This window comes from Prionailurus viverrinus, chromosome D1 (genome assembly GCF_022837055.1).
Source record: "Prionailurus viverrinus isolate Anna chromosome D1, UM_Priviv_1.0, whole genome shotgun sequence".
Lineage (NCBI taxonomy): Eukaryota > Metazoa > Chordata > Mammalia > Carnivora > Felidae > Prionailurus > Prionailurus viverrinus.
In genome coordinates this window covers 103,373,980-103,400,954 of record NC_062570.1, presented here as the reverse complement: position 1 = coordinate 103,400,954, position 26,975 = coordinate 103,373,980, and the positions used below count along the sequence as shown (strand labels likewise).

Here is a 26,975-nt window from a genome sequence, read left to right as displayed (position 1 = left end):
CTAATGGCCTTACAACCATAAGAAAATGGTTTCGCAAACTCTCCATTCTGAAGGAGTGTTTTTAAATTGTACTAATAGTTGGAAAGAAAGAAAGAAGAAAGGGAGGGAGGGAGGAAGGAAGGAAGGAAGAAAGAGAAAGAAAGAAGAAATGAAGGAAGTAAAGAAGGAAGGGAGAAAGAGAGAGGAAGGAAGGAAGGAAGGAAGGAAGGAAGGAAGGAAGGAAGAGGGAAGGAAGGAAGGAAGGAAGAAAGGAGGGAGGGAGGAAGGAAGGAAGACAGAGAAAGAAAGAAGGAAGGAAGGAAGGAAAGAAGGAAGGGAGAAAGAAAGAAAAAGATAGAAAGAAAGAAATAAAGAAAGAAAGAAAGAAAGAAAGAAAGAAAGAAAAAGAAAGAAAAAGAAAGAGTACTAATGCAATGGTTAAATCAAAAGTCTTTGATGGGAGACAATCTGGACTCAAACTATGTTAATAGTGCCTGGTGCATAACAATAGTAACTACTTCAGAGAGTTGGGGTAAGATTTAATGAGATAATACATTTTATGTACTCAGTACAGTGTTTGGCATGCTGTAAAGAAACAAATTTTCAAATTATTTTTATTATACCTTTAGCAAAAGTATAGAGAATATCACATCTCTCTGCCCCGCCCCCCCCCCCACTTCATAACCATCTGACCTTATTTCTCCACTCCTGAAGGTTTTTTAATTTTCTGACCCAGACCTGTGTTTATATCCTATATCCACCTGAAGACATCTCCCTGAGGCCAAGGACCATACTGGGAAACCACAACAAAGACCAATTTCTCTGTCTAACTCTGTTTAACCAACCGGTCAAGATAGGTTTAATATTGTGACCCCAGCTGCAGAATGGTCTGGTTCTTCTCTCTTTGGAGCGTCCAGGAGATGTTGAAAATGCAGGACTTTAATGTCCTTCTCATCATCAGTACTAACACATAAATTTTAAAATGTCCAAGAATATGGAGATTAGTGCTATTCTTGCAACACGTGTACCCAAAACACATGTACACACTGCAAATCTTTTTAGTTCTCAAAGTTTTCCGTGAGTACTTCATAAAACTAGCATTTCTAATGTTCTAGTGAGAGAGAGGCAGATGTGCTTTGTGATAGCATGTGTGTATTTTCTTGACGGCTTCCCCAAGAGAGTGCTATTTGCTGAGAATGGGGCTAGAGGGTGAAAAGAAGAGGGAGGGTGAGACAGAGAAGATACTGAGCATGTGTGGATGTGAGGGAGTAATTGAGTCACATCCTGTCGGGAAAGGAGTTGCTCCTTGGCACTGTGTGAAAACCCTTCCATAGAAGGGTTGATGAATCCATCAAGAATAATTTATTCCAACTCCAAATTCTACCATGCGTGTGAATGTCAGCACTGTTATGCAGGCAAACACTTCTAACTTGTTGATTGGGATAAACCTTACCGATCTGAGTTTAGGACATTTGGAACCCATTGAAGGTTATTTGCTACATGATAGTCAATGTTCCTCCTTACGGGCTGAGTGAAATTTCATCTGTAATCATTCATTTAACATCTGAGGAGAAAGTAATGAGAAAAATCTCCTTCCACAACTGTAACTACATAGAAATTCTACACCATGTATTTTAAAATACATACTTTTGGGGTGCCTGGGTGGCTCAGTAAGTTAAGCATCAGTGATTTCGACGCAGGTCAGGATCTCACTGTTCATGAGATCGAGCCCCACATCAGGCTTGCACTGACAATGTGGATCCTGCTTGGGATTCTCGCTCGCTCGCTCTTGCTCTCTCTCTGTACCTCTCCTGCTAGCGCTCTCTCTGTCTCTCAAAATAAATGAATAGACCTTAAAAAAAATAATAAAGTACATACTTTTGCTCTAAGATATGACTGGACTTATAACCTGACCACGATAGGCTGAAAGTAGTCTGGCAACTTAGTTGGGTGAAGGCCAGAATAACACGCCTGCTCGTGGCAAAGGCATTCACATACACAATAGCTAAGTCAAGCCACCCATTTGCTTCGGGCATCAGATTATAAACATAAGAACAAACATGATATCTCATTATAAATATAATGACCAAATAAGTTATTATCATGGAAATGTGTGGGAATGGGGCAGAGCTCAGCAGAGAGAAATATGCTATGATTGACAGGGGAAATGAGGAAGCTACGAACGATAGCGGGCTGCTGTTCTCCCATATGTTCTCTGTTCCTTGAGAGAGAAGTAGAAATTGTAGACTTTTGAGGTGAGAGGGGACCATAGACATCACCTGGTTCAACCATGCATAATATAGATGAGGAAATTCAAATATAAAAACCTTCAAAATTTGCCTGAGTTGACTTAGCATTTAAGTGGCAAAGCTCAGCCTAAAATTCACATTCCCAGTTGCCCGGGTGAGGATAATTTTTATGTAGTCTACTGCTTTGGGGAACCCTGAGCTGGCACGAATGTTTCCCATAGATTGAATTTTCCAGAATACCCATCCTTATGTTCCTATGGGTTGGGTTTAGGTTCGAATGAGGACACCACCCTGCGGTCCCCAGACAACAGTTGTCTGTGACTACCAAGGTGCCCGTTAACTTTGTCACAGTTGATCAATGCAGGAAATTTCCTCCCAATATTTTTTAGTTTAATTTGGTTTAAGTAAGGCCACTGGGGAAATTCCTCCTCTTTGGGACCCATTATTTTAAGACATCCTATAGAGCACTGAATTATGTGGCTAAATCAGGCAAAATGGACTCTGAGTAAAGAGGAGAATGCAGAAAAGGAGTCTGGTCCTTCCATGAACTCTGGCTTAGAATAATTCCAAAGTATACCCACTTTCCTTATGTTCCTCTTTATGTTTCCCTATTCCAAGAATGGCTTTCTAAAACCTGACTCTCTTCCTGAACACCAGCACACTCTTTGCCATGCACATCTAGATACTACAAAGACATCACCTACTGGTTACTTTTCATTTCCAGGGGATTACACACATCTGGATCCCATGTATTCATATTTCATTTCATTCTCAAAGAACAGAATACATAGGGTCAGGAAGCATTCTTAAAGAAGTGCCTTGATCATCTATAGGCAGAAACAAAAAAATTTTTGCCTTTATGAATGTTCTTTGGTGGCTGACGGAATGAAGTGAATTGCAAGGAGGTAAGGAAACATCTTAAGAGACTTTACTTTTTAAAAACTAATGGTTATTTTTTTTTCCTAATTGATCTTAACCTGCTGCATATAATACTTCAGGGCAAGGATAAGCAAACTAGGCTATAAACCAAATTCAGCCTCTTTTTGTGCAGCCCTTGAGCTAGGAGTATGTTTTGTACTTTAAGAGAAAAGAATAAAAAGAGAGAGAGAGGAGATTGGGAAGGAGGGAGGCAGAAAGAGAGAGAGAAGAAGAGAAGGACAGGAAGGAGGGAAGGAAGGAAGGAAGGAAGGAAGGAAGGAAGGAAGGAAGGAGGGAAGGGGCAAGGAGGGAGGGAGATACATAATACACAAGGACCCCATGTAGCCTACAATGCCTAAAATATTTTCTATCTTGTCCTTTATAGAAAAAGTTTGCTAATCCCTACTTTAGAGTACAGGGAGACATTTCAAAGTACATGCAAGAAGGGTTAAATAAATCAAATAGCTTAGTGGTTTGGACGTAATTCTCCACCCTCCCCAGATGAGGACAATGAGGCTTACTTAGATTGTGGTTTGTCCAAAATCACGTAACTCAGAAGTGGTGAAGCCAGGGCCCAAACTTAGGTCTTTCTTTTCCAGATCCAAAATGCTTGGGCTTAAATCACAACTCCACCACGGACCAGCTGTTGAATCTCAGACTATTTAATCTTTCTCAGTTCTTGATCTGTAAAATACGCATAAAATATGACCCAGCTCATGGTGTAGTTGTGAGGTGCGTCTGAATTAATACATGTGGAGAGTTTACCAGAGTGCCTTCACGTTGTGACACGAGCCATTATTATTATGTTTGAATATGCTGCCAAGGCACCTAAAGGAGCTTTTGTGAAACGCCAGAGAAATAAACGTTGAAAAGTTAAATTTATAGTTACTTCTGCACATCAGGATTCTAAAAGCCTTTCAATGCTTATCTCCTCTGCAGGTCACAAAGAGACTATTTAGTTTTCCCCAAATGTGCTTGACTATGTATATATGTATCCATGTACCTATTTATCTATTCGTTTATAAATGTATGTATGTATGTATCTATCTATCTATCCATCCATCCATCCATCCATCCATCATCTTTCTATGTAGGAGGAGAGGTCTTTTATAGCTTTGATATTCTAGAAAGGTTACATAGGAAACTCTCACTTAAAAGAGTTTTTCCCAAATTCTGTTAAACATCAGGTCTCCCTTACATGATTAAAGACACACATCATTTTTCATATTTTTTAAAATGGTTTCCCCAGAGCTGAGACTAAGATTTCAGTAGGCGTCAGGTGCTCAATAAATGCTAGCTAGCTTTCTTGCTTGCCTGACGGTGCTTAGCCTGATGCAGGCACAGCAGTCTTGGAACTGAGACAGTTTTGCAGCAGTTCATACAAACAGCACCTTACCCAGAGGTGCAGAGAGAAGGAGAATCAGGAATTCTTCCTGGATAATTGCTTCCTGAGCAGAAACCTGTACAAATTAGCTAGGAAGAAAGGAAGGAAAAGTCACCCAGGCTGACGGACTTCCAGCCATTTCAGGAGAGAAACAAGTTGGTAGTCAAGGGATTAGAGAGGGTGAGCACTGGGAAGAGATAGGCCCCTCTTAAAAGCTAGACACACAAAGTGAAATAAGCCGGTCACAAAGAGACATACTGTAGGGTCCCACTTATATGAGGAAACCAGAGTAGTCAAAGTCACAGACACAGAGGGGGTGGTTCAGTAGTTAAGGGTCCGATTTGCTCAGGTCCTGTTCTCACGGTTCCTGAGTTTGAGCCCTGCATCAGGCTCTCTGCTGTCAGCACAGAGCCTGCTTAGGATTCTCCGTCCCCCACTCTCTCTGCCCCACCCCCTGCTCGTGAGCTTTCTCTCTCTCTCTCAAAAATAAATAAACACTAAGAAAAAATCATAGTCACAGAGAGTAGAATTGCAGTTGCCAGGGGCTGGGAAGGAAGAGAGATGGGGAGTTATTTAATGGTATAGAGTTTCACTCTTGCAAGATGAAAAGATTTCTGTTGATAATGGCGTTGATAGTTGCACAAAAATCTGAATATACTTAACACCATTGAACTATACACTTAAAAGCGATTAAAATGGTAAATATTGCGTTATATAGATCTTAAATAGGAAATGTTTGGGAGGGGGAAGAGCGGGGCAACGCACAAGGCACTGTGTGTATATTTTTACTAACATGAACACGAACGCTGCAGATTGTCAGCTAAGGAAACTGAGCTTTGTAGGTTTACTTATTGAGTGAGTGAATTTTCAAGGCCAGAGAGCTGGTGTGTGGCAGAACCTGGATTCAAATGCAGGCGAAAGGACCTTAGAGCCTGTGTGTTTTCACACAGGAATAATTAACTCAAGAATTTCCTTCACAGTGGTCAGGGGGCAATATGGTGGGGACAGTATGGAGTAGCAGGGCTTTTTCTCAGGCTTCTCTAATCATACTTTGTAGGAGACTGCCTCCCTCTCTACACGTATGGATTCGGAGATTGAATATTTGTATTAGACTCTCCAATGGAATTGTTCCAACAAATCTGTCTTTTCTGTGTGGGTCTTTGGGACGTCTTGTCAAAGTTACCAAGTAATTGATAACAGATTAAAAGAATGAAATCCAAGAACCAAAGAGTGTAGGGGAGACTCTACCTTCTCATAACTAGATCTTGCTGGTTCAGGATCTTAGTTTTGTCCTTACCTGTATGATTTCGTTTTTGATTCTGCTTTTTAAGAATATGCTTTCTGGCCATCCAAAAATAAATGTCAGCATATGATAATTTTTAAAAATTCATATCAAAATGAATATTGGTCCATTATTCCATACTGTAGTTATTTGAAAAATAGTTTGAGTTAACATTTAGTGAATGTTTATAGGGACAGATGCCATATTAAGTGCTTTTAATTTATTTTCATTATATTGTCCAAGTGTCTTTGTTGTCATTCCCATGTTATGGCTTTTAAAAATTGAAGTATATGGATTTTATGTAAAGTGCCCATGATTCCTTTGAACCCAAGGAGTCTGATGGCAGAAAACATGCACTTAGCCAATCTGCTATGCTGCCATACCTTTATCATGAATTGGAGACTCACATATTTATGAGTATTTTCTGTCTTACTGAACTCTCTATTCCTGCATGTATTTTTAATTGATTTAATTTTGACATACAACATGTTATTTAATGCTACAATTTAATAGTTAATGCAAGCCTCACCCTCACTCTTTTTTGAACATCCATTCTCACTTGGCTGTTCTTCCAAATAAACTTTAAAATCACATTATGAAATACATGCACACGCACACAAAAGTGTGCACATATACAAACTCAAATTATCTTGGGATCTGTATCAGACTCATACCAACTACATGCATTATTTTTAAGATACATAATATTGCTAAAATGTTGAGTTTTTCCATACAAAAAAGCCTTAAATTTGTCTTATGATTACATTACATTGTTTGACACTTTATATTTGTGAGGCTATTGGGATTAGAGTGTTCTAAGTACTTATTGCTGGTACAGAGAAAAACTTTTGTGCTTTCTGTAAAGTAAAAGCCCTTTCATCCAATGCAATCAGAGCCAGAAATTGATCAGATCGTTGAAAAGGCAATTACGAAAAAAATTAAATTTATTATCATTTTTACATTATTTATTTATTTTTATTTTTGAGAGAGTGTATGAACAGGGAGGGGCAGAGAGAGAAGGAGACACAGAATTCAAAGCAGGCTCTAGGCTCTGAGCTGTCAGCACAGAACCCGACTGGGAACTTGAACCCCCAGGCCACGAGAACATGACCTGAGCCAAAGTTGGATGATCAACTGACTGAGCCACCCACACACCTGCGCAAAAAATCAATTTTAAAATGCATGTATTCCTTAAAATCTTTAACATATAATTGCATAAGCATATTTAAAACACGTAACTGCACGTTTTTACCCCCATTTCTGTATCCATTTTGTTCTTTTTTTCTTTTGAATAATAGCTTCCTTCTTTAATTTTTCTCTTTAACTTTGGAAAAAGACGTATATGTTTATATTATGTATATTTGGAAAAATACATTCTCTTTATTTTAATATTTAATATTAAATTTAAATATTAATATTTAATATTAAAGTGATCAATATTAAATATTGAAGAATTGGGCACCTGGGTGGCTCAGTCAGTTAAGCACCCAACTCTTGATTTCCACTCAGGTCATGGTCTCAAGGTTTGTGAGATTGAGCCTTGCGTCAGGCTCTGTGCTGACAGCACAGAACCTGCTTGGGCTTCTCTCTCTCCCGTTCTCTCTGCCCCTCCCTCCCCCTCCCTCTCTCAAAATAAATAAAAAACATTTTATGAATAAATAAATAAATAAATATTAAAGAATGTATAAAGAATAAACTTTTCTTTAACCACCCACATCTCAATAAAGTTTATACTTTAATCATATAAAGTCTATATATAAGTCACTCTTTAGACAGTGTGAGAAAATTAACAGTTTTCCCTCTCTCTCCTTTCTCCTTTCCATTTTTCATATTTTTCATATCAGTTGAGAGGTTTTAGCTCTGGAGTACTCTTAAAAATTATTTTTCATAATAAACTTCTTAAGAATTATATTGGTCATTGAAGAGCACTGGGTGTTGTATGGAAACCAATTTGACAATAAATTTCATATATTAAAAAAATTATATTGAAAACTTCCGTTCTTTATAAAACAATACTTGGAATAATTATTTAGACACAGCAGGGTTTTACTGTTTTACTTCTCACGACATTTATATCACACAACACCCAACACTTCGCTTTCGTTTGGTTTTTTTTAACAAACTAGATGATTTGAGGAATTGAGTTATTTTTTTCTGCACGAAACGTGCCTTTATTCTAACTCGGACAATAAAACAACTCAGCGAAGGAAGATCCGGCCCTTTCTGTCGCTCTCTTGCAGGGGACATGTTCGCCAGGAGCCCCGTCCTCAACCAATCCGGCCCCACCGAGTTCGTGTTCCGCGCGTTCACCACCGTCCCCGAATTGCAGGCCCTCCTCTTCCTCCTCTTCCTCCTGCTCTACTTGATGATCCTTTGTGGCAACGCGGCCATCGTCTGGGCGGTGCGCACACACAGCTCGCTGCACACCCCCATGTACTTCTTCCTGTGCAACCTGTCTTTCGTAGAGATCAGCTACACCACAGTGGTGGTGCCTCTGATGCTTGCCAACCTTTGGGGCGCCCGGAAACCCATTCCGCTGGCTGGCTGTGGGGCCCAAATGTTCTTTTTTCTCACGCTGGGCGGCGCTGACTGCTTCCTCTTGGCAATCATGGCATACGATCGCTACGTGGCCATCTGTCACCCGCTGCGCTACACCCTCATCATGACCCAGAAGCTGTGCGTCCGGATGGTGCTGTGCGCCCTGGGCCTGGCCCTCGTCCTCTCCCTGCAGCTCACCTGCTTGATCTTCACCTTGCCCTTCTGCGGGCACCGCCGGGAAATCAACCACTTCCTGTGCGACGTGCCTCCCGTCCTGCGGCTGGCCTGCGCCGACATCCGCGTGCACCAGGCGGTGCTCTACGTGGTGGGCATCCTGGTGCTGACCGTCCCCTTCCTGCTTATCTGTGTGTCCTATGTGTTCATCGCCTCCGCCATCCTGCACATCCGCTCCGCCGAGGGCCGCCGCCGGGCCTTCTCCACCTGCTCATCGCACCTCACCGTGGTCCTGCTGCAGTATGGCTTCTGTGCCTTGGTCTACCTGCGTCCCCAATCAGGCTCGTCGGTGGATGAGGACCGCCAGTTTGCCCTAGTCTACACCTTCATCACCCCCCTACTCAACCCGCTGATTTACACCCTTAGGAACAAGGATGTCAAAGGTGCCCTGAAAAAGGCCATCAGTAGCAAAGGAACAGGTGAAGCTCTCTGAAGTTTCAGGGGGACCTGAAACAGGTCCCTGAGCATAGGACAACAGTGAAACCCTTACCACAAATGCCAGATTTATATTTATTTCTCCAAAGTTTGGATTTTCATTTCTTCTGTCCCTAACATGCTTGTTTGCTACAGTTCACTTTCATGTTTTTAAAGTTCTCTGAACCTTTAAAACTGAAAATTGACAAGATTTCTGTAGGCTATTATTCACTTAGCCATGGATTAAAAGTCTACATTTATTCTGAAGCAATGTTATTATCTTTGAAGCTTCCTCTTGAGAAGCAATGGTATTAGCTGATTGCTTGGAAAATGTTCATAAGGATATCTCACCTAAAATGCCTTATTCTTGTTTTGTGTTTAGAGTATGACAGAGTTGCCTGGGTGGCTCAGTCGGTGAAGTGACTTGCTCTTGATTTCGGCTCAGGTCATGATCTCACGGTTCATGGGTTTGAGCCTCGCATTGGGCTGTGAACTGATAGAGTGGAGCCTTCTTGGGATTCTCTCTCTCCCTGTCTCTCTCTGCCCCTCCCCTGCTCACACTCTCTATTTCTCTCAAATAAATAAATAAGCTTAAAAAAAAAAAAGCTTTAAAGTATGACAAGTAATAACCTGGTTAATGCACTTATTTCCTTCATTAAACCTCTTTTGTACATTACAAGGTCCTGTGGTTGGGTCTAACCTATGCTCCCACATTCAATCCAGGAATGTACAAGTAAGTTAGGAAAGGTGGTGCAGAATCAGTTTGCTCTGAGAGTTAACATGTGTTGAGAATAACTTATGCCAACATAAGACCCCCTAAGTTCTGGGAAAGCAAGAGTGGGTCATCAAGTATCATGGTCAAACTCTCCAGTGGTCATCCTCTGTATTGGTCAACATTCTCCAGAGAAACAGAACAAACAGGATAGAGAAAGCCAATTTGCAAGCAATTGGCTCACACAGTTGTGAAGTTTGGCAAATCCAAAATGTTCGGCCGAGGCCAACAGGCTGAAAGTTCCAGCAGGCATCAGTTGCCATCTTGAGTTTGAAGGCAATGGAAAAAGAATCCCTTCCTTTTCTGGCTGTCTCAGCCTTTTCTCTCAAGACCTTTAAGAGATTAGATGAGGTCCATCCACATTATGGAGGGTAAGCTGCTCTGCACAAAGTCTACTTATTTACATGTTCAGCACATCTGAAAACACCTTCATGGCAGCATCTTGACTGGTATTTGACTAAACAACCGAGTACCATAGCCTAGCCAATTGACTCATAAAAGTAATCATCACTATCCACCCCCTGTCCACTTGACGTTCATACTCATCTCCTTAGACCATACTTGACCTCCAAATAAAGACAATAACAGCCATATTTCTACCCAACTTGATAACAATTATCGTGTCTATAACCAAAAATGTACTTTTACCCCCGAGAGAATGCAAAGTCTTTGGGTGATGTTCACCCTTGTCCTTTATACTCTGTAACTTAAATACTATGATGTAAAGTTAATACATTTTATGTTACATTTTAATGGGATAAGAGAGGGAAGAAAATACACACATACATACGCACAAACATATTCCTTAAAAAAAATAAAGAAGAAACACACATAACAATTGCAGTCTTCATTTCTGCAAATGGTTATGTGCTCAAAACTGATGTTTATAAATCCCTTCTTTCAATACCCATTCCGTATTCCCTTTCTCCTTAGAAAGTATCCCAGCTTGCCATGGTTCTTTATGTAGTGGAGTGACTCAAACTTTCCTTCCCAAAAGGTCTGGGACTTTTACAGTCTTCCTTGAATTGAATTGTTGTAGTGGCCCATCCATTTTAACCACAGGGCATAGTAGTACTAAGACATACCCTAAGGGATTCCCTTGAAAGACACTCTTCAGTACCTCTATATGAAGCAACAGTCCAATTTCCCCTTCGTAATCAAGATGTTACCCCAGTCAGTACAGTAATACCTTATTTACCTATTGATTCAGGGTCATGAGGAGCCCAAAGTGGCCAGGTGACAGTCTTAACTTCCAGTTCAATAGAATCATTGTTGTGTCTCATGGTGGAATCATTCCTTCCATTGGTATAGAGACCTCTTGACCAGCAAAGCATAATGTCATGGGGACAGAAAAGAATAATTTTGCTGGTGGATGACCAGAATCCATTCCCATTTCCACCCACTGATTTGCAAGTCCTGGCTATGGGAGAAATAATACTATATTTCTGGCTATGGGAAGTATGAGTCCTGGCTATGGGAGAAATAATACTATATGCTGATTTAGAGCACATAAAGCCTCCTGGAGAAACTTGCCCCAGCCCTGAAAGGTACTGTCAGCCAGCTGGTGCTGTAATTATCTTCAAAAGGTCATTCACTACTCTACCGAGCCAGATGCTTCAGGATGGTGGGAAACATGGTAAGACCAGTGAGTTCCATGAACATGGCCCCATTATCACTTCATTTACTAGAAAGTGAGTTCCTTGAGCAAAAAACTATGCTGCATGAAATGCCGTGACTGTAAATAAAGCATTCTGCAAGTATGTAGTTTTGGCAGAAGCATTGTATGCAGAGAAGCCAAATCTTCCTGAAAGTAAGCATCCCAAACTGGGGGAGAAAATACAGGATGGGTTTAGGGACCCACTGGACCCACTGTGAGATGAACCTGAGCTAAAAAGTCCTTTGATCCCCTGGTCTCCATAAGCACCTCCTCTGACTAGGGATTACGGTGACTTCTGGGTCTCCTGGAATTAGTGTCAGTTCATGGCCATTGTATAGTAGACCTGAAAATTCTGATTATTTCCTTTCCCCCAATGTAGTCATGTTGCTGAAAGTGTTTAGGTCCCTTTGGGGAAGACTGAGCAAAAGATTAACAGCATACATACATTTTTGGAAGCATAGTAGGGTCCTTCCCCATGAGGGCACAGCCTCCCCCTTCATTCAAGGGGTTCTAGGTCTGCAAACTAGCTCAAGTCTGGGAATTGACTCTCTGTTTTATGATTCAAGTTACCCTTTTGTTCACTTGATCCGGAACTCTTCCACTCATACATATCAAGTAAGAATGTAGTAGACTTCTCATCCTTTCACTTCTGGGAGCACTGTCATCAACTAGCCAAGGCCGTAAGTCTCTGTGAAGTAGACTATTCTGATTACTGCTTCGACTCTGTGCAGTGTAATAACCACACCCACCCTACCTTTGACAAGTAAGTACCATCACTTGGCCTTGGCCACCCTGGGGTCCAAGTATTTCCATTGCATTTAGGTTCCCCAATTTAGAGGCAGCAGATCTCACTGAAATTTCTGACAGAGAGAAAAGCAATCACACAGCCTTCAAAAATGTTGGGGGCTCCCCTTATAAATTTGTTTCCCACAATCATGGGGAAAGTTGTGTCTTCTGGACTTTCCTGGGATAGGTAAGCGGGTCTTAAGTGACAAATCCACTCTAACTTCTAATCTCCTGAAGCTTTTCAATTGTTTTCTCTACAGTAGACCAAAGCAGGACTCGTATTTCAACTTATTTTGGTGTAGCCCCCCTACTGGCCCATGTTTCAACCAAACAATCAAATCGTTAAGAGCCCTAACACCCCAAGCTGCAAAGTTAATTGAGAATCTATGCTTTGCGGACCCATGTCGATAAATTCAGCCTGATCCAACTTTGTGTTCCTCCCATCATTAACCCATACATTTAATATCCATTTCTACGCACATTCCCCAGATTTTTGTTTGTTATAAATTAGAAAAAATCATGTATTTCTTTTACAATGCAATGCACCTCTTCATATGATAGACTTTGTAGGGGCGCCTGGGTGGCTCAGTTGGTTAAGCGTCCGACTTCGGCTCAGGTCATGATCTTGTGGTTTGTGAGATCAAGCCCTGCGTCGGGCTCTGTGCTGATAGCTCAGAGCCCAGAGCCTGCTTCAGTTCTGTGTCTCCTTCTCTCTCTGCCCCTCCCCCACTTGTGCTCTGTCTCTCTCTGTCTATCAAAAATAAATAAGTGTAAAAAAAATTTTTTTTAATGATAGATTTTGTACCCCATCTTTCAGGGCCTGCTGGGACTTGGGCCTAGTTATAGGTCAAGAAGCAAAGAGGGGTGATGGGAGTGGATCCTATGGAGAACCAGCAGTGTCTCACAAGGCAAATCCTTCAGGGGAGGCCATTATAGGTAAGGCAGGATTAATCTCCTCAGTGGGAGTGGTATGCCTTGTTCTACTGCCAAAGAAGACTCATCAGAATTTAGGGGTTCTATGCCCCCAGAATCATCAGGAATTATCCTGTATATCCTCATTCCAATTTTCAGGATCCCATTCCTTCCCAGCTAATGTCTTCAAACGTCAGGAGGAAACCCTGAGAGGCTAAGAATCCAATTTACATTGTAAATCAGCCACTCACAGAATGAGATTCTGGGTTTGTTTTTCAGCAACCTCAGCTCACAACTACAGAATACACTGGTCTCTTTCAGGCAGGCATGGAAGTTTTCAGGTCATTTATGAAAATAGTAGAGCTGAGACTGAATCACTGGACTCAACCTTTTCTTTCCCACTTACTCTAGTGCATTTAGAAGCAAACAGCCAATCTCATTATAGTCATCTCTTGGACGAAAATATCTGAAGGTATCATGTGCATGGTCACCCAAAACCTGGCTTCCATAAGTACTGACTTAGCTGTAGCCAGTGGTGATATTTTGCGTATCTTTGTTGCTGCATCACACTGTAGACTCAGTGTTCCCTTTACAACTTGAAGTGGAGTCTTCAGTGCCTTTAACTCTTATCAGATCAGTGAGCCAATTCCACAAACCCCAGAACCAATTCTGAAAACTCATCCTTAATATTCTGTTCCTCTAGAATCACTCTTGGGATAAAAAACTGTATTAATCAGGGTTCTCCACGAAGCAGAACCAATAGGTTGCATGGAGGTGGGGAGGGGAGGGAAGAAAAGCTTGTTTTATGGAATTGGCTCATGCAGTTGTGGGTCTAGTGAGTTCAAACTCTGCAGGGTAGGCCAGCAGGCTGAAGACCAAGGGAAGAGTTGATGTCTCAGCTTGAATGTGAAGGCAGTCTAGAGGCAGAATCCCTCTTATTCAGGGCACCTCAGTCTTCTTTCCTCTTAAGGCTTTCAACTGATTAGATGTGACCCACCCACATAACAGATAATAGTCTGCTTTACTCAAATACTACTCATTAAATTGTTAATCTCACCTAAAAATATCTTCACAAGTAACATCTAGACTGGTGTTTGACCAAATATTTAGGGACTCTGGCCTAGCCAAGATAATACATTAAAATGACCACAACTGCCTAGGAAATGACAAAGAAAGGCTCTGATGCAACTTCTAATCTCAGTGGTATTATTTACATTTCTATATTAGAAAAATGTGAGGAAATCCTTTTAATGACATTTTATTCACTAGAAACTCATCATACAAAGTATTACTTCAAAATATGCAATCATTTAGTTCTTAGAAATATATTCAATCTCAAAAAATTCTCACTCTGATTAGTTTTCATCTTTAGAAAAAGATTAAATCCTTGGCCTAAGGAGTTATTGAAAGCAGTGTGCTGATCTTTTAAAAATAGATACTTATTCTCTACTCACTTCCCTTGGGATCCTGAAAAGCCACCTGGTTTTAATGTTCAATAGTCAGCTGACATTATTAGATGAAATCAGAAGAACCAAGTTAGTCCCGTTTTTGCCACTGACTTTTTGGACACTATACAAATCAGGCCACTTCTCCACGTCTCATTTTCTCAATGAAGGTCTCTGAATGATAGGATTTCCAATATCCATATGCCTGGATATGCTTAAATTTCAATATTTTTTTATTTTAGGCATGTTGCATTTTTTTTTCTTCCAGCTTTGAGTTCTTTACTACCTTCAACTGTATTTCCCTGTGTTTGAATTTTTTTTTTAATCCCATATTTCATGGATTGCTTCTTCTCATCATTCATGTTTCAGGTCAAACATCACCTCCTTAAAGAAGAGGCTTCTGATCATCCTCTTCCAGTCACTCTCTAGCTCTTCAACCTGTTAGATTTTCGTCATGGGGCTCATCACTATCTGATATCTAACTGACTTATTTACCATGTGTATTGTCTGTTTCACTAGCGACAGCATAAGCCCATGACAGCAAGAAGCTTGTTTGTCTTATCCATCTTGGTGCCCAGACTTAGACCAGTGATGGGCAGATCATATTACATAAATATTTGTTTAATTAGTCAACCAATGATGAACCAAACTTTAAATGAGTGAACCCTAAGTCTATGTTATTATCGGGTATCAAAAAGAACATATCAAAAGTATGTTCCACTGTGAAAGAACTAGGAGATCAATGGAGATGAGGGAGAGAAAGGCAATAAGGGGAAAGATATTAAAAATTAGCAAGTTTAATATGGCAAAGTAATATCTAAGCAGGGACATGATCAAACCTACAAGCCTGTATGGTACACTGAGTGAAAACGTATGGTTTCTTAAAATTCTGGAAGACCACAGTAAGGAAATTATTTAAGAAGTGACAGAGGAGGGGTGCCTAGGTGGCTCAGTCAGTTAAGTGTCCGACTTCGGCTCAGGTCATGATCTCGCTGTCCGTGAGTTTGAGCCCCGCATCAAGCTCTGTGCTGACAGCTCAGAGCCTGGAGCCTACCTCAGACTCTGTGTCTCCCTCTCTCTCTGTCCCTCCCTTGTTCATGCTCTTTCTCTCTCACAAAAATAAACAAACATTTAAAAAAGATATAATTAATAAGTGACAGAGGAAAGTTAAATGTCTGTCTAGCATTTCCCTTCAATTCATTCCTTTATATATAAACAAGGTTACCAGGTCCCCCTTTTTCATAGAAAATATAATTTTTTTAACGTTTACTCATTTTTGAGAGAGACAGAGAGACAGAGTGTGAGTGGGGGATGGAAAGAGAGAGGGAGACATAGAATCTGAAGCAGGCTCCAGGAGCTGAGCTGTCAGCACAGAGCCCCATGTGGGGCTGGAACCCTTGAACCATGAGGTCATGACCTGAGCTGAAGTCAGATGCTTAACTGACTGAGCCACCCAGACACCCCTAAAATACAAAATATGGTCTCAGTTCCCCACGGCAATAATAACTTGGGACTTGGGCTGACCCAGCTATGACAATCTGGTGGCAGTCAACTACTTGAAACAGGAAGCACAAATGACCTTGATTAGGGACTGTCTTATTTCTCAGGAAATTATATGGGACGCTGAGAGTGTTGATAAAGGGTTTAATACTGGTCTTCACTTTGACAAGCTCACAGCAGATCTTCCATTGATGGGAGCTCCCAAGTGCAGGGACAGTTTTGGCTTCGGCTCATTATCTGGTCACAGGAGAGATCAACAGTCATCAAACCACCTGCTGGGAGAGACAGAATTTATGGACTAAGGCCCTAGAGAGCAGAGCAATTTATTCCTTCCCCAAATTTCCTTGGGAAGGTTACTAAAGCTTCCATCCCACAGGGCCAACTTTCTGGCCTCATGGTCCTCTCTGTCTCCACCAGAGCAAACAGCCCTCACCTGCTCTCTTCCATCTCTTACAACTAGACCTGAGGAGACCGGCTCGGTACACCCCTCCTCCTTCTCATGATAAAGGTAAGAAGTCTTTTTCTGTCTCCTTCTAGATTTACAACATACCAGGTACCCACTGACACCAGGCTAGAAAAGCAAGTAATGGCTCTACAAGTAGAGACTCCAAGATTTTAGAGCTCATTCAGCCCACGGCTTATCGTGTTCCTCTAAATTCACTTGGAAGGCCTATTCTTCTGATTAAAATGGTAATAACTAATCTTAGCCTAAAAAATATTGAAGAGATGGCTAATGTAAGTTTGGAGAAGGTTTAAGGAATTAATAAAAGTCCTTTTCTTGTAAGGTACCTCATTTAATCCTCTGCTATGAAGCAGGTATTATTAATATCCTTTTAACAGATCCAAAGAAAGGAGAGAAGAATTAACATTTATTATGCAACTTAATAGGTTTCACACATCAAACCAAGGTTTCTAAATACTTTATCCCATTTAATTCCATCACAACACCATTAGGTGAGTATTATTTATGTTTTCGGAACATGAGGAGACAGACATTAATGTGAGTTGATCTGCCCCAGTGACATCGCTATTAATAATAGCTTGAGATTCTGCCTGGGGTGTGGTATCACCAAATCTGCTAACCCCCTTGTTTTGCACAATGCTAACTCCACAATTTGAGAGCCACTGCCGTCTGGACATCTTGTATTTCCAGAATGCACACGGGCAAGGTTTCTCAGACACTCTTGCCACATGGGGCTGGCCTGGCTGGAGAGGTAAGAGGGGAGATGTAGATATGGCGTGGGCTGTGACTTGCAGCCACCGAGATAGGTGTGGATTCACGAACAGATGCCAGCCTGGGCAGATTTCTGGGCACGATGCTGGAGTGCTGTCTCTACTCTTGCCTCTGTCCCATGCCACATGTTTAGTAACAACTTGGAAAAACAAGTTGATGACATGCGGTTACAATAAGTTTCACTCTCTTTGAACATTCAATCTACTTTTTCATCTGCCCGGAATATGGACCCCATTATTCTGCCTGTCGTTCTTCTCCTGATTAATTCTATTTTTCAGATTTAAGCTTGAATATTACTCCTCTAGGAAGCCTTTCTGAATCCCCTGATCACAAACTATGTCAGAGACATATGTTGTTTAATCTTATGACACACTTCTTTATAGCATTGAATCAGACTTTGATGTACATAAATTTTTGTGGCATACATATAAAATATATTTAATATATTTATATTATATTATATATTATATTAATTATATTATATAACATAATTATAGTTATATAATATAATTAATTAATTATATTAATTAATATCTATTAAATACATAATATATTTAATATAAATATAAGTATAAACATGATGAACATGTTTTGCTTCTCTGAAAATGAAAAAATAATGTTTAGGGTTTTAGCATCCAGGGAGCTACCTCAGTCCATGTCTGAGGCGACTATCAAAACAATGAAACACAAACAACTGGATGAATCTAATTTTGGTTAGTCTGAAGCAATAGACTGCCAATGGACAGATACTGATACCCAGATCTCTTTATACTTGACCATCCCTGTGATCTGTCCCATGCAGTATACTTCTAAGTAAGTTATTTAAAATTAGAACATTTGCAGGGAGCCTGGGTGGCTCCATCGGTTGAGCATCTGACTCTTGATTTCGGCTCAGGTCATGATCCCAGGGTCATGGGATTGAGCCCTGTGTCAGGCTCCAGGCTGAGTGTGAAGACTGCTTAAGATTCTCTCTCTCTCTCTCTCTCTGCCCCTCCTCCGCTCATGCTTTCTCTCTCTCAAACACAAAACAGAACACAACAACAACAAAAATGAAAGCATTTCCAGAGCTGAAACTGAGACGTAACAAAACTATGTCATTCAAGGAATACCAAAAGGAAAATGGGAGAAAATTTAGGGCTGCATGATAAAAGCTCTTAGTTCCAGAAGTGTTTCATGAAACAATGGCCCCATGCCATAGAACAGAATGGAATGTAGAGGTTACTGAGGCAGGTTTCAGCCATTACAAGAAAAGAATTTTAGGGAATTATGCTATCCAACAACAAAGCAACCAAGTTAGGAAGTAATGACATTCCCAGGCTTTGAAGTGGACCCGATGTTCAGGTATTGTATGGAAAATTCAAGCATCTGACAGAGGACTGAACTAGGTAATTTCTGAAGTCCTCTCCAGCACTAAGAATTAATGACCTATAGATAACTCTTTTATAAATATTTTATTATAGATCTTGGAGAGCACTATTAAAATGACAGAAGTGTGGCTATCATGAAATTCTCTAAAGTCATCATTATCACACAGGTTCCAAAGCCCTGTATCAAATATAAGTGGGAAACTAGCCCTAGATGTGTTTGTTATAGCCTTCTACTTGTTATGTTCCGTAGTGACAGGGTATTTTCCACAGTGCAGCCCTAATGTTGGTTACCAAGTTGTTTTCGGTGCGGGCTCTTAAACAGATGATTTGATCATGAAATCACCTTAAAAGTGAAAGAGAAAGTGAAAAAAAAAGTATAAATGACATACTTTTCATAGTATATTTATCCATACAACATGTATTTATCAAGTGCCTATAATTTGTACATTAGGCTTGGTGATATGGGAGATGAAAATGTAAATAAGGACAGATGTCTGCCCTTGAACTTATGGATAATAATGATGGTTATCTGTTATCGAGCTGCTCTTGTGATGAACTGTGCATTGTGGTAGATACTTTACATAATGAACTCTTTTAATCCAAACAAAAACCCTCAGAACTAAGTATAATTATTATCCCCATTTGTCAAGTAAAGAAACTAAGACTCAGAGAAATTATATATCACCCAGCATCACAGAGCCAGGACGTGAGATTATTCAAACCACATCATTTAATTCAAAACTGATTTCACATGGATGCACTGCCCCTACTCCTCATATTTTAATAAAATATTGAATAGGACAGGTAATATTAGAAATCATTCAGAGCATGACCGAAGTTCAGAAGAAGAAAAGAGAATTGATAGGAACTGGACACTACTCATCAGCTGTTGGAAAAACAAGAGTCATTCGTGCCCCAGGTGCTCTGAATATCTGTGACAGTCTACTCACATTTCTCCCTATGCTTGTGACACAGATCTGGGTCTATGTGGACAATTTGTACTAGTGTGGTGCTTCTGGCTTAAGATTTTTCTTCAAAGCTCATCATAAATAATTAATGTTGAAAATGGGAAGGTTGAGGAGCACCTGGGTGGCTTAGTCTGTTGAGCATCCGACTCTTGATTTCGACTCAGGTCAAGATCTCACGGTTCATGGAATGGAGCCCCATATTGGGCTTTGTGCTGACGGCACAGAGCCTGCTTGGGAGGAGCTCTATGATAAATTTCCCTGTTTTCTTCAAGTCCTGCACTTCTCTTGATTGGGTATGAATTGAGAAACCAGGAGCGGGAGGCTCATCCCTGACCCTGTCCATCTCAGACCTGTGTGAGCTCTCCATGAGCATTGTTTACTTTCATCAATTTCCATCTTATGATTGGATTTTCAGTGTTACATCCATATATTCCTGAGTCAATCCCTCAGGAGGCACTGGGTGTAAATAAATATGTGAATAAATGAGTGAATGAATGAATAACTTCCCGCCCTCATCTTAATGACTGACCCCTGCTTTCAAGAATTCCTTGACACTTATGAATTTACTGAAAGAATTAACTTGCATTCCCCTTCTCCTAAAAATTGTTGAGAATGCCACAAACTTCCTCTGCCTCTTTTTCTTAAAAAAAAAAAATCTTATACAATTCAGGCCAACTCTTGGCACTTAGAAATTAAGTTATAGAGCTATAGATATTTATGTGAAAAGACTTGGTAAAAGAAGAGGGAGGGGCACCTGGGTGGCGCAGTCGGTTAAGCGTCCGACTTCAGCCAGGTCACGATCTCGCGGTCCGTGAGTTCGAGCCCCGCGTCAGGCTCTGGGCTGATGGCTCAGAGCCTGGAGCCTGTTTCCGATTCTGTGTCTCCCTCTCTCTCTGCCCCTCCCCCATTCATGCTCTGTCTCTCTCTGTCCCAAAAATAAATAAACGTTGAAAAAAAAATTAAAAAAAAAAAAAAAAGAAGAGGGAAAGAGAGAATTAGTCTCAATTCAAAGTTTCTAACTCCAGACCTGATCAGATTAGAACATGGCTCAGAGTGTGAACTAAATATATCACTGGTCTTATTTTCCCTCCTGCTTTGTAACTCTCGGCAGAGATCCTCTCTCTTAGCTCAATGACCTGGGGAAATCACTCAATGTTGATGGAATTTGTGTTCTTGGCCTATCCGTCTCCCCCAGAGCTCCGGGTCTTGTTTTTCCTTGGAGTCAGCCTGGTTTATATCTTGATCATCGGTGGGAATGTCTTCATTGTGGTGGCCATCCATACAGAAGCACGCCTGCACACAGCCATGTACTACTTCCTGGGCAGCCTCTCGGGAATAGAACTATGCTACACTGCTGTGGTGGTGCCCCACATCCTGACCAACATCCTCCAGTCAGAGAAGACCATCACCCTCCTGGGCTGTGCCACTCAGATGATCTTCTTCATTGGGCTTGGTAGCGCTGACTGCTTCCTCTTGGCTGCCATGGCCTATGATCGGTATGTTGCTATTTGCTCCCCCTTGCAGTACCCGCTCACTGTGACTTTAACTCTCTGTGTCCACTTGGTCGTGGCCTCTGTGGTCATTGGCTTGTTCCTGTCCATACAACTGGTGGCCTTCATCTTCTCGCTGCCATTCTGCCGGGCGCAGACTATCGAGCACTTCTTTTGCGATGTGCCACCGGTGATGCATCTTGTTTGCACCAACAGCCACATCCATGAGCGGGCAGTGCTGGTGGCGGCCACATTGGCCATTGCCATGCCTTTCTTCTTCATCGCCACCTCCTACGCCTTCATTGTGGCTGCTGTGCTCAAGATCCACTCGGCAGCTGGCCGCCACCGGGCCTTCTCCACCTGCTCCTCCCACCTCTCCGTGGTCCTGCTGCAGTATGGCTGTTGTGCCTTCATGTACCTGCGCCCCAACTCCAGCTACTACCCCAAGCAAGATCAGTTCATTTCACTGGTGTACACATTGGGAACCCCACTGCTCAACCCACTTATCTACACCCTGAGGAACCGTGAAATGAAGGAGACCCTGGGGAGAGTTCTTGCCAGGAATTGCCTCTCCCAGAACAACTAGGGGAGGGTATAACCTTCAGGCAAGGATTTGGTTCCAGCTCATGCCAATCTCCATGCAACTGGAATTTATCCTAGTTAATAAGTCATCTTTAAAAAATGATATAGGGACGCCTGGGTGGCGCAGTCGGTTAAGCGTCCGACTTCAGCCAGGTCACGATCTCGCGGTCTGTGAGTTCGAGCCCCGCGTCAGGCTCTGGGCTGATGGCTCAGAGCCTGGAGCCTGTTTCCGATTCTGTGTTTCCCTCTCTCTCTGCCCCTCCCCCGTTCATGCTCTGTCTCTCGCTGTCCCCAAAATAAATAAACGTTGAAAAAAAATTTTTTTAAATGATATAAATTATCTGGATATTATTTAGCTATGTGTGCCAGAGACCTCTAAAATTTGTCTACTATTTTACTCACTAATTCTCTTCTAGAAAGGAAATTAACAAATGAGCATAACAACAGAAAGTGACAAGTATAATACTGCCTCTCAGTTATCGGCTGGAAAGAGAGGGCTCATTCAATAGATTTTAACTGAAAAAATAATAATAATAAAAAGATTACATATCGAAGTAAAGGAACCAATAAGAGTGGCAACACACACCAGTCTAGCAATAGAAAGAAGCCACAATCACCCCTGGATCTCACAGACATAAGGTGGTACAGTATTATCAGAGACCAGTAAGAGCTAGATTCATTGAGAGAAAACACTTGGTAGAAACTGTACCTTCAGGGCTTTAGGGGGGGAAAGGCAACAACTGACAGGACTCCAGCCACGCAAGGAGAGAGCAGGGAGATAAATAGCCCCGCCTCTCTCTGCTTGCACCCTCCCAACCCAACCCTTGCCCTGTCTCCCGTTGGCCAAACCCAACTGGAAGCAAGAGGGCAGTGTAGACTGAATGATTCGGTTCTCAGAAACTAGACTTGTAGAGCAAGACAGGGCAGAAAAGGATCCTGAGAGTTAGGGACAAACAGAGAACAATCAGAAAAGGATTGTTTATTATATAGTATTTTATGGAGAAATGAAAATATGTTAACGGCCCAATTTCCCCTTAATAAAGTATTGGCTAGACAATTATTGTATGAAAGAATATTGTTTATACCCTCTACCTCACAATGCACGTCCTCCAAATAAGCTTTATTTTCTGGGAAAAGTAACGGTAGCTTCCATGCTCATTTGCCTTAGTGAATTCCTGTTTTCCTTCCAGTTATATTCTGATAATACTTTGTTATCTTTTCACCTGTCTGGGGCTTTTAAGAAGACAATTTTTGTGTCTTTTTAAATATTCTCGATAGCCCCTAGAATTTTAGGTAGTAATTAACTTCTTAGTAACACGTTCATTTATCAGTGGCATTCTACAGTCAATAATCCCTAATTAGTTACATAATTAAAGAAGTGGTTATCTGGAAGTTTACCGAGAGGCAATGAAGAAGATTTGTGGCACAGCACAGGCCCCGGAGCCACAATACCTGGGTGTGCCTCTTTCTACATGTGTGACAAGGAAAGAATCACTTAAGGCCTCTGTGCTTTGATTTTATTTGTAATCAAATGGAGATTACAATAAACGTAGCTGAAAGAATCATTTAAGGATTAAATGAATTCCGGCAGGTTTTACAATAAGCCCTATAAGCACGATATCAACCATTGTTGTATTATTATTGCTCCTATCATTATCATCGTTATTTGGGGGCCCCAGAAGGAAAATAAAGGAAGAGAATTGGAGGGGCTATTTTCCCAAGTGACGTTATGAGAGGTTCTTCCAGCATCTTCTCCACACTTCCTTCCTTGGGGTGTGCTGCTGACTCATCAAATAGATTCAAGCTCGAGGGGATCAGCAGCAACAATGAAAGGGTAAATTGACCTGAGAGAATTCCTTCTTTTTGAGATTCAGCCATTTAAGATCTGTAGAGGTGAAAGAAGTGTGTTTAGTTTATAGTATTTGTTAGTAGGAATGAGTCTAATGATTTTAAAGGAAACCTTTCCCATTCTACCTAAACCTACCGAAATGATTAACAGAACATATATGTTTTAGTTGGCATGGGCTGCTGTAACAAAACACCACAGGCTGAGTGGCTTAAACAGCCGAAATGTATCCCTCAAAGTTCTGGAAGCTGTAAGTCCGAGATCAATCAATGTGCCAGCGTCTAGTGAGGACACCCTTCCTGGTTTCCTGTCTTCTCGTTGTCACCTCATATTGTGGAGAGAGAGAGAATTCTAGTCTCTTTCTCTTTATTTTTAAATGTTGTCTTTACTTTTGAGAAAGAGAGACAGAGAGAGGCAGAGAGTGAGCGGGGGGGGGGGGGGGGGGGGTAGGGCAGAGAGAGAGGGAGACAGAATCCAAAGCAGACTCCACCTCTGAGCCCTCAGCACAGAGCCCAACGCGGGGATGGAACCCGGAAGCTGTGAGATCATGACCAGAGCTGAAGTCTGACGCTTAACCGACTGAGCCACCCACGCTCCCCTAAGTAAATAAACTTAAAAAAAAAAAAGAAAAAAAGAAACTTAAACCTATAAACTTCTTGTGGATATGCTGTCAAGTCCTAGTCCTTCTTTTCTGCTTCATGGATGACGACGGTGATGATGATGATGATGATGACGACGATGATGATAGCTGACCCCTTCGTGATCACTTACATGGTTTTATTCATTTATCCTTCCCAAAACTTTAGAAGAGGCATATCATTATTATTCCCAATTCATAGATAAGGAAACGGATGCACAGAAAGGTTAAATTACTATACAAGGTTTAAAAAAAAAATGGTGAGAAGCATAACGAGAGATCAAACCCAGGAAACAGAGCATCTGAGTCCACCCACTCAATCAATATGCTCTATTACTCTTTCCAGAACAAAGTGCCCAATGCCCGGTGAGCCAAACAGCAAGGAGGCTGTTTTACTCTAGACACAGGGTGAAGCAGAAAGCAACAGACGGTGGTATGGTAGCAGATAAGATATGAAAGGAGATAAGAAATTACACAAAGTCAGAATCGTGAAGCAATGTATAGACCATAGTAAGAGCTCCGATTTCACCCTAAGGTACAAGGCCACGGGAGAGATTTGAGTGGAGTGGGAGCATTATCAGGCTTACATTTTAAGTAAATCACTCTGCTTGTGGAGTAGAAAATACGCTATTTGAGAGAAAACAGGGGACCAGAGTCTTGTTAGGCATCTGTTGTAACAATCTAGGCAAGGAATCACATTTCTGATGTCTTTGGAAGGTAAAGCCAATAGAATTTTGTACAGACGGGATGTGGGGTGTGAGTGAAAGAGGGGAGTCAAGGAAGGCTTTTTTTTTTTTTTTTTTGACTTCTAAAAGTGGAATGAGATGCCATCTACTAAAACTGAGACTCCTAGGAGAAAGTAAAATTTAGTGAGGAAAATCAAGAATTGTGTTTTGGGTATGTGGCACTTAAAATATATTTTGGATGTTGAAAAGTTTCTATTCAAAGTCTGCTCCCCAGTCAAGCTTCCAGACAAAGCTCACAGGCATCTGTACTTGGCCCCAACTCTTTGTTTTTCTGCGTTATGGTGCTCCCGGTCTCAGAAAATAGACCACAACTACAAAACATATTCTTTTCTAGCTGGACCACAACCCACATCACAGACGAGCCCCATATGGAGTCCCCCCAAGGAACTGGTCACCTCCTGCTCTACCCGGCCAATAGTGGATCCCTCCAGTCACTTTCCCACATGGGCACAGCTGCAACCCTCTTACGTCCTTAAAACCCCTTAAAAGGCCTAGCCTAGGGGTGCCTGGGTGGCTCAGTCGGTTGACATCCAACGCTTAATTTTGGCTCTGGTCATGATCCAGAGTTGTGGAATCAAGCCCCATGTCAGGCACCACACTGAGCAAGGATTCTCTCTTTCTCTCTCTCTCTCTCTCTCTCTTTCTCTCTCTCTTACCCTCTGCCCCTCTCCCCTGCTGATGCTCTCTCTCTCTCTCTCAAATTAAGAAAATTAAAAAAAAAAACAACGTTTAGGGGCTCCTGGGTGGCTCAGTCAGTTAAGCGTCCAACTTCAGCTCAGGTCATGATCTCACCGCTTGTGAGTTCGAGCCCCACGTCGGGCTCTGTGCTGACAGCTCGGAGCCTGGAGCCTGCTTTGGATTCTCTGTCTCCCTCTCTCTCTGCCCCTCCCCTGCTCACATTCTCTCTCTCTCTCTCTCTCTCTCTCTCTCTCAAAATAAATAAACATTAAAAAATTTTTTTTAGAAAACGTTTAAAGGCCCAGCCTAACAGAAACTCGGGGTCGACATTCCTCCTGATGTCTGGCCCCTCTCTTCCCTTGCAGAGTGAATAAACTCTGTTCTGCTCATTGCTCTACTCTTGGTGCAATTCCTTGCCACCTGCATCACCAGCCACCCCCTCAGATACCCAGATCAGAAGAAATGTGGTTGTTGCAATCATAAATTCACAATGATGGACATGTGGATAGTACTTCATTAAACCTCCCTGTCCTTATATTCATCCTCCTCATTGTCCTTGGCTGGACTCTCTTTATTGTCCTGACACCCAAATGTTGGTGCTCAGTCCTTGGCCTTCTTTCTGATTTCCCTCCCCTCCTAAAGTAATCTCACTTGGTACCATGGTTTTTAACGTATTCATGTATTTACATATATTTAAAATTAGTACAATTGCCTGGCATAGAGAAAACATTCAGAAAATATTAGCAGTGTTATGAGCCATTACCCCTGCGTCGGAACCACGGACTCTGCAAGGTTCCTGCTGCTAAGCTTGGACCAGTTTTTCGTTGCAATTGCTGTGGAGTGTGCTTGATTATGTAGTATTGAACTTGTTGTGGCTGATTCTACCAAACTCCGGGAGCTGGGAGTTTATCAAGGAGTGCCCATAAAAGGAAAATAAGTCTATCAAGATCATGTATATTTTATTTATCATAATTGAGTTAATTAGATGCCATCGTTGGCAAATATAAAGCATGAACTTTTCAAAGTTGATTTCTGTAAAGCTTTTCCTGATGTTTTCAAAATACTCTTGCTGCCCTTTAAAAAAATGTCTTGTGATTCTAAAAACTAAAAACAAAAAAAATTATTGTAGTAAGAACGCAACATGAGATTTATCCTCTTAACAAATGCGAAGTGTATCATACGTCATAATTACCTTCTAAATCATATAAAAATATCCATGTAAATTAACCGTAGGGGCAATAAGAAAGTTTATAGGATGACTAAAGGAATCAAATGGTCTATATTAGCTATATATTTATCTGAAGTAGTAAAAAATAAAAATTAAAACACCCTAAATGCCCAGTATTAGTGAATGGTT

The 26,975-nt window shown here is 41.4% G+C and overlaps 2 protein-coding genes across 2 annotated transcripts; both read left to right on the top strand.

Annotated features, from left to right (window-relative positions):
* Window positions 1-8,057: 8,057 nt before the first annotated feature.
* On the top strand, window positions 8,058-9,017 carry LOC125146972 (olfactory receptor 10Q1-like). Its single transcript, XM_047823912.1, has one exon. The coding sequence runs from the start codon at window positions 8,058-8,060 to the stop codon at window positions 9,015-9,017; it is 960 nt and encodes a 319-aa protein (XP_047679868.1).
* An 11,753-nt stretch (window positions 9,018-20,770) lies between these two features.
* LOC125147181 (olfactory receptor 10W1) lies at window positions 20,771-21,715 on the top strand. Its single transcript, XM_047824254.1, has one exon. The coding sequence runs from the start codon at window positions 20,771-20,773 to the stop codon at window positions 21,713-21,715; it is 945 nt and encodes a 314-aa protein (XP_047680210.1).
* Window positions 21,716-26,975: the final 5,260 nt, after the last annotated feature.